Below are 18,361 nucleotides of genomic sequence, written 5' to 3' on the forward strand. Positions count from 1 at the left end.
CTGCGAGGCAAGTGATTCTTATCACTTATGCAGCCCAATGGCCTCATAATATGAGGCTCATATGTGAGCAACCAATCCATTGAGTTTCAAGACATCTACTATCTACGCTGGAGGCTTCGGGTTGCATGATCCCGTGCCAGAAAGCATAATGCAGCAAGCTCAAGGTCTACAACGACTGGCGACACAGGCTGTGCTTCTGCAATCAGTGTTACCGTCGTGCATGCTTAGGACAAGGTTACCGAGCGGCCCTCTCGCCAGCTGCTGCATTCATTCGTTGGAGACCCGGCTGTTTCGTGTTCTGCTCTCCTACTCGTCCTCCACGGTGCAGCAGCTGTTGCTGGCTGTCCACAGCCGTGTTGACAAGTCGACACGGCTCGTCCGGGCGTTGAGTTGGGTGCGCCATTTCTCCACCCCGAAAGCTCATTGCTGCAATACTTTCGATTTGGTTATGCCATGGTGACATTGAAGTATGAATCGAATGATAACCGAGGACGATAGCAAGTGTTTGGGTGTAGACGATTGAGGGGGGCTTGCGCCGTTGAAACTCTGAAGGCTGATCAGCTTGAGCTAAATCGCTGCAACTGCAAAACACATTTCAGGGTCTCAAAAAGCGGCCCACAAAGGACAAGACCCCAGACCAGCCTCGGTGCTCTTGGTCTCGTCGTAGTTAGCGCTCAGGTGGATCGGGATAAATTCACACACTGTAGTACCTCGACACGGGTGAGATAAGTAAGGTAGGTCTGGTAATGAGGGTATTGCCAGTAGAGGCCGTTATCAGAGTTTGGAGGGTGAAGTCAACTCAATGAGAGTGATTCACTACGAAGAAAAACACACCATATTTAACTCGACCGCTCCCCAATGTGTCAATCTTATCGCAGCCCACCTGGCGTCCGTCTCAGTGAATCTGTAGCGTGTTGCGAGAATAGAGGGGATGGAGTATGAGGCTCGGATTGGCTGGGGGAGTTGTTCAAAGTTGTGTGAGAACTTTAGCTGTGCTGGCCATGGATGATTTGTGCAGCTCAAGCTCAAGCAAGGTAGGTAAGGCGCTGGAAATAATGCTGATCTAGACTTTTCCTCTCCTACCTCCTCCTCCTTCTTTTATCAGCTGAGAACTTTTGTGAAGCCTTCCATCTTTGGTTCCATTCGTCAAACCCCCTCAGTTCAACATTCAACCCCTCCATGGTAGTTCCAACTACCTTTTTTTCTTTTCTCACAGGAGTTGCTGAGACAAGACAGCTACCTGGCTGAGTTTGCTGCTGAGCCAAGTGAGGTGAAGTAACCCGATACTGGGAAATTGTTCAAAAGTGAGTACATGATCAGACAATCAATCGGTATGCTCTTGTTGTGCGTACAAGGCGAAACAGAAACAGCCCCATCTTACCCAGCTCTCGCTGAGGTGCACGCGTTGACTTGACCTTGCTCTTGGCGAGTGAGAGGCTGACGAAGTGGAGGCGGAGGCCGCCACTTTCAGTTTGGCTCTCCTCTTCTGTGGCATTTCTGCTCGGCTAATAGCCAATGAAGAACCCCTAGCACCCACTGTACCCATCTTCCATAACCTGGGCCTAGGTCGGCCACGATAGCCTCGCCGAGCCAGCCTCACCTGTTTCCTCTTTGCCATTTTCTTCTTCTTTCACCTCTTGCGACTTTGGGTGTCTCTTTTCTCGTGGGCGTGCTTTGACTTTCCACATTTCTGTAGCCATTGGCCTCTACCTTGTCCCTCCTTCTGACCTCATCAGCCGAGACTTTGTTCGCACATCGTTCGATTTCGATTTCAATTCCCTCCACTGCCCGTATATCTTTGTTTCGCCGTCTCTATTCACTTTTCTTCGACATCAATTATACCGAAATTGCGACGATATTGATTCTTAACCAACGACTAGGTAGCAGGAACTTTCGTGCTCGATCGCTTGGCCGATTCGTCCTCGATTGATCAATGACCTCCGCCGGCTTAACCTGCTGACGACTGCATCTACATCGACTCACAGCCTTGCCCGATGGAACCTTCGAGCAAAAAGCGAAAGCTGGCACCTAAGGTCAATACGACTCCTAGCAAGCCGCCACCGCCAACACAATTCCCTCACGAATCGGTCAGCTTTGCTTTCCAGCTTTCCGCTTGTCCTTGCTAACCCAGGCTTGGATATAGCCTCAGCAACATTATCCAGCTCAGGAGGTCGCAGCTCCTCTTTCCGAAAGACATGATTTCGAGTCTTTTGCGCGGCATCTACAGGATGCTGCTATGCTGATCCAGAGACAGACCGAGCGTCACCCATACACTGACGTTTCTGTGTTACTATTAAGGTGGGAAGAAGACAAGTCTGTTGATGAAGACCTGGCTGCACTCGAGCAAGTGTTCCAGAAGCACTACAAATACCGAACTGAGCGATGGCACATTCCCACAGTACCGAACCCTAGCGTAAAGCTCGGAGTTCAGATTGCTTCTTTTCTCGAGAATGCAAGAGCCAATCATCTGCTCATTATCTACTATGCTGGCCAGGGCTACGTAAGATCTGATGGCCAGCTTTTCTGGGCTTGGTGAGTCGAATATTTCTCAAATGTCCTCTTCCTCCTGCCTCTGACAGTTTTCCCATAGTAATGCACGAGAAGATGCTGCAAAACTCAAGTGGGATGGTGTCCGTTGCCTGTTCGAGGATGCCCAGTCCGATATCCTCTTGTTGCTGGACACATGCGCGTTACCGGATCCTCCCATGGCCGGTAGTCACGGCGTGAAGCAAGCCATAGCAGCCTGTACATCCGACCGTAGCCCAGACAGTACAGACCGCTCCTTTACGTCAAATTTGGTCGAGGCTTTGCAAAAGCTTAGTAGCGGGCGCCCCTTTACGACACAGAAGCTCCACGAGGAAGTGTTGTCGCTGAAGCAGCAGCAGCAACTTGTTCAGACTCCCCGGAAAACGAATGGCAGTACCTCGAATACACATTCGTTCCCAAATCAGCCGGTTTTTATGCCCCTGACACCAGGAAAGGGACATAGTATTGCTCTTGCGCCAATGCCCTCGAGACCTCGTTCGGAATCACAGAATGGAGTCGACGTAGAGGGCCAAGGGAACCGCGAAGAACAGCTCATTGACCCAGAGTCAGTCGTTGACCTCAGGTTCGAAGAGCACCGTGTCCTCGTCTGTACGACCTTTGTTGGTGATGCTAGCCCAGATATGTCCTTTTTCTCCCAATGGCTACAAAGCACGCCGCCTCTTGGCGACAAAATCGCTGTAGAAGGCATGTTCCTTGGACCACCTACAATGCTCCTTATCTCCATGCCTCACTCCATCTGGAACGTGGTACAGCACGACAAAGTTTGTTGCTTCTTGGGGTATATAAGCTCTCACAACATGATTCACTTGTATCACAGACTTGTAGGGTCTTCTGGTATTAAGCCATCTGCAAGAGAAGTCGAAGACGGCCGAATTCTCCTGGAGGCAAGGGACCACGCATATGGAACACCTGCACGTGTACGACGAGACGAGGGTCACGATATCTCTTTTCATTCTCCTGCCGTGAGGGAAACTCCCAACTCTGTAGAGCGAAACGAGCATCTTCCGCAGACAAGTCCTTCAGCACCATCGTATGCGAACCCAGCAGGTGGACATGGGAAACCCAAAGACGAAGTGGAGGACTCTGCGGAGATGCAGGAAGCTGCTGAGCAATTGAAGGCCTTGAGCCATGTTCGGCATCGCAGCGACGAGACCCAAAATATCAACAGGCCGCGCACGATTCTTCCCGACGGGATGCCTGACATAAGGCCTGAAGGCGAGACTGAGGAGCATGGTAACGATGATCCTTTGGCAACACTTCGCAATGCCAACGCGACAACCAAGCCACCACGGAGGTCACTCCCCAAGCAGGACACGCGTTGCAATCACTGCAGTCATGCTCCTTTCAAGGATTCGTCTTCGTTGAGGAAACACATTGCTGCGGCTCATACAAGGCCGTTCCCATGTGCGTTTTCGTTCGCGGGATGTACCAGCACTTTTGGATCCAAGAACGAATGGAAGCGACATATTGCATCTCAACATCTGTGTCTGCAGTACTATCGTTGTTCATCCTGCCCTCAGACCACGGCCGAGGGCAAGGGCAACGAGTTCAATCGCAAAGATTTGTTCACCCAACACTTGCGACGCATGCATGCACCCTTTCAGATCAAGAGAGCGATTGCTAAGGGCGATAGTAAACTACAATCTGAGTGGGATACGCATGTGAAGGACATGCAAGTGTCGTGCCTTGTTCAGCGTCGGTTACCACCGCAGCGCTCAGCATGCCCGAAGCAAGGCTGCCAGAGCATCTTCGAAGGCCCATCATCTTGGGACGAGTGGACTGAGCATGTCGGTCGGCACATGGAGAAGGGCGAAGGTGGCAGGCTTGGAGTCGATGGCCTTCTGGCCCAGTGGGCACTGGATGAGGGTATCATTGAGCGCAAGCCTGATGGCGAATACCGGTTGTCGGCTAGCAACGGTATGGGAAGCGGCGGGGGTACTGGGAGTACGAGTGGCAGCAGCGCAGCTGTTCCCCCTGTCTTTGAACAAAAAGAGTCGACTATGACATCGACATCGACACTTGAACCCTCACAGCCGGCGGAAGACTCCTTGATCATGGACACAAAGCCTTCAGAAGACAGGATGGAGGTTGACACTCCAGAGTGAGAGAAAAAATTTGGCGCTTGGTGACTGACTACAGGACCCTTGTTACGAATCAGTGCAATGCACCCAACGATATGACGAAACGAAGTAAATGACCTGAGATTTTATACAGCTTTCCTTTCCTATAGTAGTGACAGTCGCTACCTTGCTCAGCAGTCACTCGCTTAGATGACCTCTCATAAAGACTACCCTGACGGGACGGATTGAGTTCAATCCGGCTGGAGTTATGAGAAATGTAAGAGGATACAAAAAGTCGATCATCAAAATAAGAGACAATCAAATGAGCTTGCTAGTATAAGTGATCCCGCTTTTGTATAGTCCAGGGAATGACTTGTTCCTGAATATAGGGGTACATGTTTTAAAGTTAGGTTATCTCCAGTAGTATGATCAATTGGAATTTGTCTTCAAGTGCCAAAGAATCAGCAAGCTTCAATGAAACAATTACTTGTATAATAAAGACCCTTCTATAAACATTTTGCTCAGGGTTTTCCTCACTCGTTGTCAATCAAGGTCCACCGTCGTCGGTAAAATAATTTTGCGCCCCTCCGAGTGCTGGTGAAGTGTCGCAACACTGAGGGGGAGAACCGCTAGGCTATACCAAATCAAGCATCCAGCTCCATCCACAAACAAGGCTAAGACAACCAACACCATCCTCCAAACGCTCGAGGCCCAGGTTCCCGAGTGGACAAGACATGAGCTTTCAAGCGCCTCCAAGCCCGAACCCCCACGATCCATCACTATCCTCACCTTCTTCTCCCGCGCCTGCGCCATCCCCAACATCCACGGCGCGTCACTACCAGCAGCAGCAACAACAACAACAGTATCAGCAGCAGCAGCAGCAGTACTCCCCGCAGCCGCAGCATCAGTGGCAGCAGCAGCAGATCGCTATGATGAATGGCATGAATGGGACGAACATGGCTGCTGGGATGCCTGTTCCTACGCCTGCGGGCCACCAAGCTGAACTCAACTACATTTATGGTATGGTTGAGGAACTCAGCCGCCAACTTGCAGAGAACCGAAGAGTTACAGAGGATATTGTCAATGGCCTAGGAAGAGTGAGGAACAGGGCGAGGGCACAGGGGGTCAGCAATTCGCAAGTAATCGAAAATGCGGCCGATGATATAAATGGTATGTCTCCTATCTTACACTCACTGAACCACAGCTAACTTGCTCAGGCCAAGAACAAAACATTGACGCCCTTGTATCGCTCCTCACAGAATCCCTCGAAAAGGCAAAGTTCAGCCGTGACGCCAATGCCAAACTCCTCTCGCAATACGCCAACGCCATGGCAAACCTTCTTCGACAGTTCCACGAGTACAAGACAAAGCACGTCAGCGACGTAGCCGCCTGGCACCGCTCCTACCGTAAGCAACTCGCCGACGCACGTGACGAGAATGCTCGTCTTCGCGAACAAATCTGGCAGATGCAGGCGCACGCAGGCCGCGCCAACGAAAGTCTTCGCGAGTACCGGCGCAAGTACGACGAAGACGAAGGGCGCTGGAACAAACTCGTTGATGAGAAAGCGCATCGTCAGGAGCTGCGGTTCTGGAAGCGCATGGCCATGCCTGAACTCGACGATGATGATCCCTACTGGAGTGATGATGATGATATCATCGACCCAGCCGAAAAGCAAAGGCTACATGAATTGGACCTCAAGGCGGCGCAGGAGCAGCTGGACAGTCAGGCGGAGGATAGTGATGGACAAGGTCCACCGCCTCAGCTGCCACTACCGGGTACGGGCATTGGGATGGGTATGATGGGAGGTATTCCGATGCAGAGGGAAGATTCTGGGGCTTCGCATGGTGTACCTGCGCTGCCACCTCGGCCGTCGAGTGCTGCGTCAAGTACAGGGTCGACGGGGCAGTAAGTGGGAGTTTTTGAAGGACATGGCGACGGCTTGAAAAATGGGAATGTTTTGATTTAGCGATACCCAAGACATGAATGGATATGTACTATAGGAATAAATGGATTTTATGTGCTAGAAACATGCTATTGCTTGGTTTCCCTGAGCATCAGGAGGCACGACAAAATGCAGCGTTATCTTGCCTGATTCGGTGCTTATTATCATGAATAGTGGTCATCGAAAGAGAAACTGGTTGAGTTTTGTATGAAGCATCATCTTGCAATATCTTTATATCTCCATTTTCGGTATCAAATCATGGTATGCCGCCTTTACTGTACACTACTCTTACACCAAATAACCCAGCCGTGGATCCAGTCCAGTCAACTCCCCGCTCACTCTTGTAACATCGATTTCATGTTCAAGTCCCATATTCTAATGATTAGTAACCACTCTGCTCCTTTCGCGAACCTCCATCACCGCTGCTACCACCCTCGCCATCCTTTGCTCCAGCAGCTGCCTCCTGAATACCCTGCTCATCACCTCTCAGCTTGGCAAAGTATGCCTTGATATCTTCAGCGCCAATCGCTTGTCCACTTTCAGCGAACTGCTGGAAGAATGGCTTGAGTCGTTCCTTGAGATGGTTGTATGCCATGACACCCTCAATGGCACGTACGCGGTCGACATTGCGAAGTGCGCTCTCGCCACGCTCGAGGAGACTGCCACTGCCATGCGATCCACCGCCATTACCACCTGCTTGGGAACCACCGTCGGACAGAGGTGGTTCGTAGACTTCCTCCTCTTCGAGAAGCTGAGGGTGGGGGTTGAGGTTGGGATAACAGGACAAGCAGCGGCAAAAGGCTTCGCGGAAGTCTTCTGTCATGAAAAGCGAGAACTGGCCCAGAGGGGCAGGAGGGAGATTCTTCAGCTTGCATGGAAGTGTATCTGTGGAGGGTGTCTTTGCGGGCTTCGCATCTTCAGGTAAGGACTCGCTCTTTACACGCTTAGCTTCTGCAGACTCCTCGGCATCATCTTCGGCCTTGCGCTTTCGCGACTCCTGAGTGGGCTCGTTGGTAGGGGCTGGCTCAGTAGTAGCGGAAGACTCCTCCTCAATAGAGGTTGCTTCAATCTTTGTCTCGGAGTCGGCTTGGTTGACGAAGACTGCTGGAAGAAAGCCGGAGGTTCCAGCGTAGCGCTCGATCCAGGGATGCGCATCGACACACTTGTAGCATAGGAAGGCTTCGAAGGCATCCTCCTCTGGGAATCCAGGAGGCATGGGGACGTCCTCTTCCTCATCCTCTTCCTCAGCAATAGGATGAGCAGTACCGTTCGTCTCTCCGGGCTTCTCGGCAGAATTCTGTTGCTCTTCGTTACCCTCGGTGATGGTCATCAATTTGCCTCCATCAGCATTCTCTTTGGCTGCCTTCTTAGGCTTCTCCATCTTCTCGAACCAGTTAGGCCCCATGCCAACAAGACATCCTGGATGATACCAGTCTTCGCCGCATCCACCTGTTTCAGTGGTTCCCAGACCAAGGCACTGGAACATTGTACCCTTCTGTTGGAACGGGTCATAGTCGCACTCGCAGCCGCAGAATCTATTGCGGAAGTTGTGGTTGTACTTGTTGTTCACATCGGGCTCCTCGGAGTGAACACCACCCCGAGTGTTAGTGGCCTCGTTCAAGCGGAGAGTGCATGGGCTTGTTGATGGGATGCGCTTGGTGCCGCAGTCACATGTGAAGTTGCGCTTCTGGAAGATCTCGACGAGGGTATGTTCGCCGTGACACTGGATGGAACAAGCATAGCAGACACCAGCGGGGGTCCAGTCGTCGCCTTCTTTCGCTGGTGGGGGGTTGCAAGTCAAGCAGGCAAAGACAGCTTGTCGCAGAGGACCGAGGATTTTGGTGCATGTATCAATGCTCTGTGGATTCGTGAGCGCATGTCGTGATTAAGAAAAGAGTGGTAACATACGTAAGGCAATGCCTCGCGGGCATCAGCTTCAAGAGCTTCCTGAGATCGAATAAACCTAGTTGGTGTTAGAGAGCCATTGCATTTTCAGAGACATTGGAATCCTACTCAGCAGCTGTTTGCGATGTCTCTGAGGTTTCCGATTTTCCAGAAAAGCTCTCCTTGCGTTCTCGAGATTGTTGTTGAGGCGCATCTTGCGCGGGCGCAGAGGCCGAGGGAGTATCTGCAGACATGATTGGGATTGATGAAATCAGAGGATGTCGAATATGGAAGATAAATGTAGAAAAGAAAGAAACAGATGAAGGATGACAATTGAAGGATCGGATGACAGATTTGTCAGAATTGATGGGTGATGCAAGGTTTGATACTTGTACAAGTACAAGACGAGGAGAAAGGTCAGCTAAGGTGCGGGCGTTATCGACAGTGCGACAGGTACCTTACAGCTCGAGTTGGAGGTTGCGAAGCTTGGAAGGTGCTATAATAGCGCGGGGATCTACAGGCGACTTTCCACTGAGATTTGATCAAGTAATTCTGTCGCTGGAGGCAAACCACTTTACGCGTGGCACGTCAGTACCAATCAATTAACGCGTCAAGTCGCGCCCTGATACGCGAAATTACCCCTTGTCAACTGCACCCACTTTCATGCTGTCGTTCCCCTTCCAACCATGACCACAAATTGAGCCCCTCAATCTTGTCACTTTCAGTTCAAACCAAACTTTTGGTCTCCCGAATTGGCCAGATACTCTATCACGATATCACCGAATCTCGATATCTTTGAGGAGTTGCAATTATGAGGTTTGTCTCCCCAGCGTGTTCTGGACCACCATTTAAACAAAAGAAAATTAGCTGACAACCAGTTGAAGTTCCCCGCTACACCCTTCTTCGGCTCGTCCGAATAGAAAGCGATCGCGAACAGGAGGCAGCGATGGCCCTTCACCAGCAGCCTTCGGCTCAAGCCCTATGCCTTCTTCGCCCCCTGCCGAGTTCAACATGGCACATGGTGTCGAGGACGACGATGACATCGAGGAAGAGGCCCAGATCCAAGACGATATCGACGAGCTTGACGAAATGGCAGAGGATGACGTTGATCTGTTCCGTGAAGGCTACGAGGCCGATTACCAAGATCGAGAGAACGATATGTACGAAGGCATTGGCATTGACGATGAGGGCGATTATGACGAGATGAACCTTGCGGATCGGCGTCGGCTAGAAGCTCAGCTCAACCGAAGAGATCAAGCAGTCAGAAGGGAAATCCCCAATATTTACCTCGATGGCGATGAAGAGGATGGCGACATTGATCTCACAGCTCAGCCCCGACGTCGCCGTCATCATTACGATGAAGATCCCGACGACATCATGGACACCGACATCATGGCCGAGGAACTCTCGCTTGAAGCACTTGCTGATGTCAAGGCTTCCAACCTCACCGAGTGGGTGTCGCAACCCTCAGTTCAGCGAACCATTAGACGCGAGTTCAAGGCTTTCCTCACATCCTACACCGATAGCTCTGGTTCGTCCGTCTACGGTAACCGGATCCGAACTCTCGGTGAGATCAACGCCGAGTCTCTAGAGGTCTCATACGAACACCTGTCCGAAAGCAAGGCCATTCTGGCTTACTTCCTGGCCAATGCGCCTCAAGAGATTATCAAGTTATTCGACGAGGTTGCCATGGACGTTGTTCTGCTTCACTACCCCGATTACGAGCGCATTCACGCCGAGATTCATGTTCGCATTTTTGATCTGCCTGTGCACTACACCCTACGACAGCTCCGTCAGTCGCATCTCAACTGCCTTGTTCGAGTCAGCGGTGTCGTCACTCGACGATCGGGTGTCTTCCCTCAGCTCAAGTACGTCAAGTTCGACTGCAGCAAGTGCGGCGTGACCCTTGGACCTTTCCAGCAAGAGTCAAACGTCGAGGTCAAGATCACATTCTGCCAAAGTTGCCAGTCGCGAGGCCCCTTTACTCTCAACTCTGAGAAGACCGTCTACCGAAACTATCAGAAACTCACTCTCCAAGAATCTCCTGGAACAGTACCCGCTGGTCGATTGCCACGATCGCGCGAGGTTATCCTTCTCTGGGATCTGATCGACAAGGCAAAGCCTGGTGAGGAGATTGAAGTGACTGGAATCTACCGCAACAACTATGATGCCCAGCTCAACAACCGCAATGGCTTCCCTGTGTTTGCTACTATTCTCGAAGCAAACAATGTTGTCAAGTCTCATGACCAGCTAGCTGGTTTCCGAATGACTGAGGAGGATGAGCATAACATCCGCAAGTTGTCTCGCGACCCCAACATCGTGGACAAGATCATCAACTCGATAGCACCTAGTATTTATGGACATACTGACGTCAAGACTGCCGTGGCTTTGTCACTCTTCGGTGGTGTTGCGAAGGTCACCAAGGGTGCACATCACCTCCGAGGTGACATCAATGTGCTTCTCCTCGGCGATCCTGGTACAGCCAAGTCCCAGGTTCTCAAGTACGCCGAGAAGACAGCCCATCGAGCTGTTTTTGCTACAGGTCAGGGTGCCAGTGCTGTCGGTCTGACGGCCAGTGTCCGAAGAGATCCTCTCACCAGTGAATGGACATTAGAAGGTGGTGCTCTGGTGTTGGCTGATCGTGGAACTTGCCTCATTGACGAGTTTGACAAGATGAACGACCAAGATCGAACATCTATTCACGAAGCCATGGAACAGCAGACCATCTCCATCTCCAAGGCCGGTATTGTCACCACTCTACAAGCTCGATGTGGTGTCATCGCTGCTGCCAATCCCATCGGTGGACGATACAACTCTACTGCCCCATTCTCTGCCAATGTTGAGTTAACAGAGCCTATCTTGTCTCGTTTTGACATCCTGTGTGTGGTACGAGACACCGTTGAGCCCGAAGAGGATGAGCGTCTGGCACGATTCATCGTCGGATCACATAGCCGAAGTCACCCTCTTAGCCAAGCCGAGCAGGACTCAATGGAGGTTGAACATGATACTCAAGCTGAGACACAAGCCACGAATGGTGGTCGCAAGGCAGAGGGTGAGATTCCTCAAGAGCTGTTAAGAAAGTATATTCTTTACGCCCGGGAGCACTGTTCACCGAAACTCTACCATGTGGACGAGGACAAGATTGCACGACTGTTTGCCGACATGAGACGAGAGTCTCTTGCCACTGGTGCCTACCCCATCACAGTAAGCTGATCCTACATCATTACTCCGCTATATCGCATACTAACAAACTCAGGTGCGACATCTTGAAGCCATCATTCGCATCAGCGAAGCCTTCTGCCGCATGCGCCTCTCAGAATACTGCTCATCACAAGACATGGACCGAGCCATTGCCGTCACAGTAGACAGCTTCGTGGGCAGCCAGAAAGTTAGTTGCAAGAAGGCTCTCGCGAGGGCGTTTGCCAAATACACGCTCGCACGACCTGGTACACAGAAGAAGACCGGCGGTAACAGCCAAGCTAGACGGCAGGCTGGTGTTGTTGGTTAGAATGGATAGTGTGTTGGTGTGATGTTGTATGTAATGAGGACAGGTGTTTTGGCGAAGAGGTTGGGAATGGATATCAGCTTTGCAATGACGGCTTGTATGATTGAGTTGAGGATACCTCGTATGTAGATTTAATGTATCATGAGATCAAAAGTCACCATCACGGCGTGCGGATCATACCTTGTTCGCAGAATTGCTTTGTCATTGGTACCTAGTCCCTGTATTATGACCTAAGTTCACCGAGGACAACAAGTGTTCGCAATTCACGACAGAGGTGGTGGTTTCCCGAACTCACAGGACTTGAGGCAATAAATAGGCATCGACTCACTTATTGACTTGACCTTTTCTCCTCAGCAATCTCTTCTCAATAAAGAAACACCCTTATCCGCAGCAGCCATCATGACATCCTTCATCACATTCACAGCTCTACTCTTCATCGTCGTCAAAATCATCGGCACGGCACCCCCAGAGCATATCTTCCAGAAACCTCAAGACTTCCAGCGCACTGGAGACTTAGTTGAGGATTCTCGACGACGTCTTGCCAACATGTTTACATGGTACGATATGCACACACGCGACCGCAGAAGGGACATTTATGCCGGTCTTTGTCTGACCAAGCTCGTACTGGCTCTCTATATTCTTATTACTGATGGCCATTTTCCGGGAACACTGTTTGGGTCGTTGGCTTACGTGGTGTTCTATTTTTTCCTTGCTCAGGTGTTGATGGTTGCGGAGAGTCTTTGGGGTACTACTTGCGTTGCATTTGGGTGGTATAACCTTCCTGCTATGTGGTTTGACCTATGAACAACCGCTCCGCATTATAAGGGTACCTTGTATGAGCTGGGTGTTGCTGGGTAGGCCAATATCGTACCGATCAGCTGAACCTCTCTCTAGGGACTGAACCGCAAATTGGGGTGTTAACACAACGACCAAGGATATCAACATGACAAGCGTGGTATTACGTGAAGCCGGTAGGTCCATATGCACAGTAGATACAAAATAGAAAACTAAAAAAGGTGGTAAACCAATCTCTGCTGTATCAAACCAAACAACCTGATGATACCCAAGTCTGATCCTTCTCTAAATCGTAGTTCTGCTGGCAAGATCATGGTAGGCCTTAGAAAAAGTAAAGGCTGTAGTCATGGACACATCTTCTCAATATGGGTTTCACCTGGTTCTCATTTGTTCATATTTTGTAAATATAGATACCAACAGCTCGATCAGAACGAGACTGTTTCAATATGCCCATGTAACAGGAGCCGTTATTGTGAAGATACAAGTCGACCTACATAGGCTTTCTTGTTTTTAAACTACTGCTGCAGTACAATAGACTCCTAAGCTCAAGGGATTGGTGCTTCAAACCACTCCTCAACAGCCTTGGTGAACTGATCAGGATCCTGAAGCGGCGCAAAATGGCTCACTCCAGTCAAAATCTCGATGTGACTACCCTTGATAGCCTTGTGCAGCTTCTCAGGCACATCCCTGTTCACAGCCTCCTCATGCTCAGCCCCAACAATAATAACCCTCGGTCCATCGATAGATCCAAGCTGCTCATCCGTGAACTGAGGAAGTGTAGCCTCCATGGTGGCAACTTTGGTGCCGAAGAGGGTGAAGTTGGCGTGAGGCTGTAGTTCAGCGTACTCAGTACGACAGCGAGAGACAAATTCTGAGAAGATGTCTGTGCTTGAGAATGTGGCGTTGGTCTGCTCGGGGTTGGCTGATCCTCCAAAGATAAAGGCCTTCTTGATAGGCTCTGACATGACGGGGTCCATGAGTGCAGCGAGAGTTGTGATGGCACCATCGGACCAGCCAACGACGTTGTACTCGGAAATACCATGGCTCTTTAATAGATCATTCGTATCTTGAGCGAATCCTTCGTAAGTAAAGACATCGTCCTTGTTGAAAGTTGAACGGCCGTGGCCTCGACGATCAACAGCAATGACATAGTATCCATGCTTGATCAGACGAGAGATGACGGATCCAAAGTATGCAGAGTAACCTAGACCGCCGTGATCCATAACAATAGGGATAGCATCTGCTTTCTTGTTGTACTCCTGCATCCACAGAGAAACATGGTTGATGGGAGTTGTTTTGTGGGTGATGGGTGCTGGTAGGTCTGGTGTCTGTGGGAGTGTCAGCCAGATTGGCTTCTCCTGACGGGTAGCCAGGCCATTGGCGAGAGCTCCGAAAGCGAGCAATTGTTTGAACAACATTCTGAATCGATTGCTGGTTTCCTCAGTGGTAACTCAGGGGCTGATAGAGGCATTATATATTCTAATTGGTGGTCTGAGCTGTAATACGAGATGAGCTAGTAAACCCCAGTCAATGCTCAACTGCCGGCGAGCGTGGCTGTTAGACTGTCAGTAGAAACTCTTAACAAGGGAGCATAGTATGCAATTTCTTCTAGAAAGACGCTGTGCCAGGATATCCTAGTCGAAATACTGTATTCTGCTTGGTGGATAGTATACCCGTAGAACTTTTCGACGCCGTTGCAAACTCTATCTTTCGCTTAACGGACAACTCGGAGTCGATGATTATGCTATCACTGCGCTTATTAACAAAAGCGTCGTAATTTATACGAGTATCCGAGGTTTCCGGAAACGTTCACTCATCACTCCAGTGACGTAAGGTCTCATGATATATCCAGGCGACTTGAGATCATTGAAATATTAGATTCATTCATTATATAGTAACCCTCGCCTTCAAGCCATCCAGTGACCATGAGAAAGCGAGCCCAGTCTTAATCCGTTCCTGAAGATGATAGTTCATTACACGTGAAGGGTATGGCTTGACCCGAAGCCTCCCCGTATTCAGGAGTACCTGCCCCCTCATCAAGTAGACTCCCGGCATCCTTACTTGGCAATGATGATGTTGTTGTTGACTATGCAAGAGTTAGCACTTGTTAAAAACAGTCAATTCGATTTGTTCACTTGCCCTCTTTAGAGATAATAGTGATCTGGGGCCTCAGGGCAGCATCGATGAACTGAGCCAAGTTGAGGCCAGAAATGCCGTTGATGAGTCCAAGGTTCAAGTTGCCAAGGTCCAATCGAGACAGCTCAAACTGGTCAAAGATACCAGTCTCGGCAATAGCAAGCATGGTAGAGAGCTGCTGGAGCTGGAGAAGAGACTGGAGGCTGAAGTCCCGAGAGGCAAAGAGATCTTGGAAGACGACGACGTTGAAGTTGTTTCGCTGGCTGAGGACCTGGAGCTTGCCGAGGTTGAGCTGGTTGATCTGAAGGAGGTAGTTGAGATCGACTTGGCTGAAGGCAAGGCCGCCGCGGTTGAGACGATCATCCTGGCGACCACGGCCAGCACGGTCCTCTTGGTCATCTTTGCGCTCGCCTTCACGGCCCGCCTCTCGTCCTGGCTCGCGGAGATCAGCACGGCCGTCCTCGCGGTCGCGGCTGGGGGCACTCTCGTTGAGAGCAGCGCGCTCTTGAGAGAAAGTGGCAACACCGGGGGCGGCAACAGCGAACGCGGCAGAGGCGATAACAAAGAGAGCGGAGAACTTCATCTTGAAAGGATTGAGAAGATGGTTTTGGTTTTGGTTTTGGTTGTTTTTGAGTGAGTGAATGTTGGAGTTGGACAGTAAATATCAAATGGGTATATGAATGTTGTAATGTGAGCGCAGCTCTAAAGGCGAAACGGTGGAAGGAATGAAAGCCGACAAGAGCACAGCTGGAGAGTTCAGTGTTAGTAAACTTGATGTTTGAAGTCGGGAATAGCGTTCAAGGCTCACCTCTTTAGGAAATGACTGGTGTTTGGAAGGATGGACTGGTTGATGATTGTGAGATGAAGAATGGAATCATTTCAGCGGGAGTTCTTCTCCATCTTTATAGATGAACTGCTTGCAAACATTGTCAGCTGAGATTCAACGTTGTTTCTTGATCGGATGCATTTCATCCCCAGAGCCGTGGCCATGAAAGTGCTCCTTGTCACCGGCAGCACCAGAGGCCGGAGCTAGCCCTATGACGATGCCGTACAAAAGTGCAATACACCGTTTCATGATATCGATCTGGCGTGGTAGAATGCAACATGTCCCCGGGAGTTGCAACGCCAAGCTGGGCTCTTTTTCATCCGCTCAAGTCTTGCAGGGGGCAAAGTGTCAGAGCTTCGGGACTGCAAGTCTCTGAGCCGATGAAACTATAGCAGACATCTGATAAAGCCCAAGGCTGAGTTTCAGATGTCGACTCTGAAAAGTTAAGGTTGGGTTTATGCTTCTTCGATCGACAGGGGTCTGGTGCATGCCCTGTCAGAGCGTTGATGGTTGGCGTCTCAGCCTGTCAATCAGTCAGCAGGCATTAACACGGCTAGATGAACAATCGTCTCAGGTCTGTGACGGAAGAGCCATCACCGAAAGATTGTCAATTGCCCATTGGCTATAATTCCCTGAAACACTTTCAGAACCATGGTCGGACGGATGACGGGAAACTGTCATTGCCGATCCTTGACTTTGGACTTGAACGAATCGGAGAACCAGATGGCGAGTTGGGATTGCTTAGATGAACTGCCGAAAAGTTGGGCTGAGTATTGAAGTTGACATAGGGTAGACAGCCGTTGATATCACGTCATGTTGAGATCGTCTGAATCTCAAGAGTTCAACGAAGCTGTTGTGGCCTATCAAGGTTCGGAGTGATGGATTGATCGAGACTGAGAGGGACTTTTGACAATTGGGTCTTCCTAGGAGGCACAAAATATCACGCAAGGATCGTTGTTCGTCTGATAATTTGTCAATGTCATGTTCGGCTCGAGTAAAATCTTGGCTGTGATACGCTTGTCTAAAGTCGTGTACTCGCGCAGGCCATCTTGGCATCCGTCCGAGGAACGGTATTGAAATACCTAGGTAATAATGCTTCAGGTAACTCGCCTCAAGGTATCGGGAGCCTTGTGGATATCTCGTTTGAGTTGCATTTGAGAATATGACAGGTTTGAATATTGACTGGGGGCAAATGAATGTCCTTTCTTGGCACGTATCGCAGGTTGGAGCAGTCCTTGTCTTTCCGGGCCTGGGTCGAACTCTGGATAATGAGACAGAGAGTGGCTGGAGTCAAGAGTTGTCCGTAGTAATGAGAAGAATTCTTTGCGCGGACACATTTTCCTTCGGCGTCATTCTTGAGGCATGTCGCTACATGACTGGGCCATGTTACCAACCTGAGTTATTGATTTATGTAAGTGTCTGTGAAGAACAGCCATATGAACAGATCACTCACTTATTGCGGCAGTTGAAATATATCTCACGGGTTTGCTGAGAAACTTTGTACTCTACTCGTTTGTTGTTGATACAAAGTTGCCATGTCTTGGAGCGCAAGATTCGTCCGAACTCATGAGTCGTCAGCGATATCGGACTCCCTTATCACTCCCAGCACTGCAGGCCGCCGTAACAGCTCGTCGAAGCTCAGTAATTGACCAGGAGATCTCTTTGAGTATCTAAGAAAGCTTCAAGACCCTTTCTCTTTTGCTAAAAATCAAAGTGAGTTGCGCCTACCGACGATGCCGAGGACAGTGACTCTAGCCATCGCTTCTTGGGAACTGCGCAACGGATCAAAGTATTACTTCATGGCCGACTAAGCCATTGCCTACCATCAAACATTAAGAGTTGGAGATGCTTCTGTAATTTCTCGGCCTAGTTAACTGAAAGGTTTGTGTTTCCCCCTTGGTGACAAACTATCCGGTGGCTCTCGGTTTCTCGTTTTCATTCCAGATCTTCTCAATACAAGTATATCAGCGCCTAAAAGACCTGAGATGGCTTGCCAACGACGAACAGGAAAGGAGATCAAGTACAGCATACGGCATACGACACCCGACGGTAGCATCTTTATATACCCCTTTCCTCGTTATCTATCTACATGACTGACTTATTGTTCTTCTTCCTAGGATCATAAATAGTACCCCTGACGTCACAGTTACACGAAAATACCCTCACAGAGCCTCCGGCCCCCGAAATCAAAGAGTTATAATCGAGCTCTCGATATGAACCCCGAACAAGGCAGCCTCTTTTCGGTCAAAATCTACGACCTAGGGTTATTCTCTTCAATTTAGAGAGAAAAGCCACGATGCATCGAGGAGAGGGTGATACTTCCCTTTTTGTATCTAAATTGAGAAAGTAACGAGATATCAGACGAGATAAGTCTGCATCTTCTTGACCCCGGGATCTAGCAGGGACCAGGAAGCAAGAAGACTCAAAATCTCTTTTTCAAGTTATGAAAGAATTTGGTTGGGTTTAGGATATAGTGCTGTAGGCCAGTCTATTCTAACACCTTGATTCAACATCGGAAGTCTTCTTGCTCTCTGAGGCCGGGCTCCAGCCTAGGGTCCATGTGCCAAACCAAGTGCCTCCCCTTTAATTTCCCTGCTTCGGTATATGCAGTCTACTGCTCTGGTGATTACCCTCATCATATGATACACAGAGCTCTGTAGTGGCTG

General features: G+C 49.9%; 6 protein-coding genes across 6 annotated transcripts; 3 read left to right on the top strand and 3 right to left on the bottom strand.

The window, feature by feature from the left end:
• Nucleotides 1–1,994: 1,994 nt before the first annotated feature.
• Nucleotides 1,995–4,652, top strand: FSUBG_129 (uncharacterized protein; the record flags this gene model as incomplete). Its single annotated transcript, XM_036677734.1, has 4 exons — nucleotides 1,995–2,115; nucleotides 2,163–2,532; nucleotides 2,591–3,312; nucleotides 3,373–4,652. The coding sequence occupies 4 exons, from the start codon at nucleotides 1,995–1,997 to the stop codon at nucleotides 4,650–4,652; spliced, it is 2,493 nt and encodes an 830-aa protein (XP_036544267.1).
• A 689-nt stretch (nucleotides 4,653–5,341) lies between these two features.
• Nucleotides 5,342–6,516, top strand: FSUBG_130 (uncharacterized protein; the record flags this gene model as incomplete). Its single annotated transcript, XM_036677845.1, has 2 exons — nucleotides 5,342–5,777; nucleotides 5,825–6,516. 2 exons carry the CDS (start codon nucleotides 5,342–5,344, stop codon nucleotides 6,514–6,516), a joined length of 1,128 nt encoding a protein of 375 aa, XP_036544268.1.
• A 415-nt stretch (nucleotides 6,517–6,931) lies between these two features.
• FSUBG_131 (metaphase-anaphase transition (Mlo2)) lies at nucleotides 6,932–8,687 on the bottom strand (the record flags this gene model as incomplete). Its single annotated transcript, XM_036677955.1, has 3 exons — nucleotides 6,932–8,407; nucleotides 8,458–8,512; nucleotides 8,563–8,687. The coding sequence occupies 3 exons, from the start codon at nucleotides 8,685–8,687 to the stop codon at nucleotides 6,932–6,934; spliced, it is 1,656 nt and encodes a 551-aa protein (XP_036544269.1).
• A 557-nt stretch (nucleotides 8,688–9,244) lies between these two features.
• On the top strand, nucleotides 9,245–12,742 carry FSUBG_132 (DNA replication licensing factor mcm2; the record flags this gene model as incomplete). The annotated part of the gene is made up of 4 exons (XM_036678065.1): nucleotides 9,245–9,249; nucleotides 9,318–11,637; nucleotides 11,690–11,936; nucleotides 12,255–12,742. The coding sequence occupies 4 exons, from the start codon at nucleotides 9,245–9,247 to the stop codon at nucleotides 12,740–12,742; spliced, it is 3,060 nt and encodes a 1,019-aa protein (XP_036544270.1).
• Nucleotides 12,743–13,278: 536 nt separating this feature from the next.
• On the bottom strand, nucleotides 13,279–14,151 carry FSUBG_133 (Valacyclovir hydrolase; the record flags this gene model as incomplete). Its single annotated transcript, XM_036678176.1, has 1 exon — nucleotides 13,279–14,151. One exon carries the CDS (start codon nucleotides 14,149–14,151, stop codon nucleotides 13,279–13,281), a length of 873 nt encoding a protein of 290 aa, XP_036544271.1.
• Nucleotides 14,152–14,864: 713 nt separating this feature from the next.
• Nucleotides 14,865–15,452, bottom strand: FSUBG_134 (uncharacterized protein; the record flags this gene model as incomplete). The annotated part of the gene is made up of 1 exon (XM_036678286.1): nucleotides 14,865–15,452. The coding sequence occupies one exon, from the start codon at nucleotides 15,450–15,452 to the stop codon at nucleotides 14,865–14,867; it is 588 nt and encodes a 195-aa protein (XP_036544272.1).
• Nucleotides 15,453–18,361: the final 2,909 nt, after the last annotated feature.

The sequence above is a fragment of the Fusarium subglutinans genome (assembly GCF_013396075.1).
Source record: "Fusarium subglutinans strain NRRL 66333 chromosome Unknown NRRL66333_c0000001, whole genome shotgun sequence".
Classification (NCBI taxonomy): Eukaryota; Fungi; Ascomycota; class Sordariomycetes; order Hypocreales; family Nectriaceae; genus Fusarium; species Fusarium subglutinans.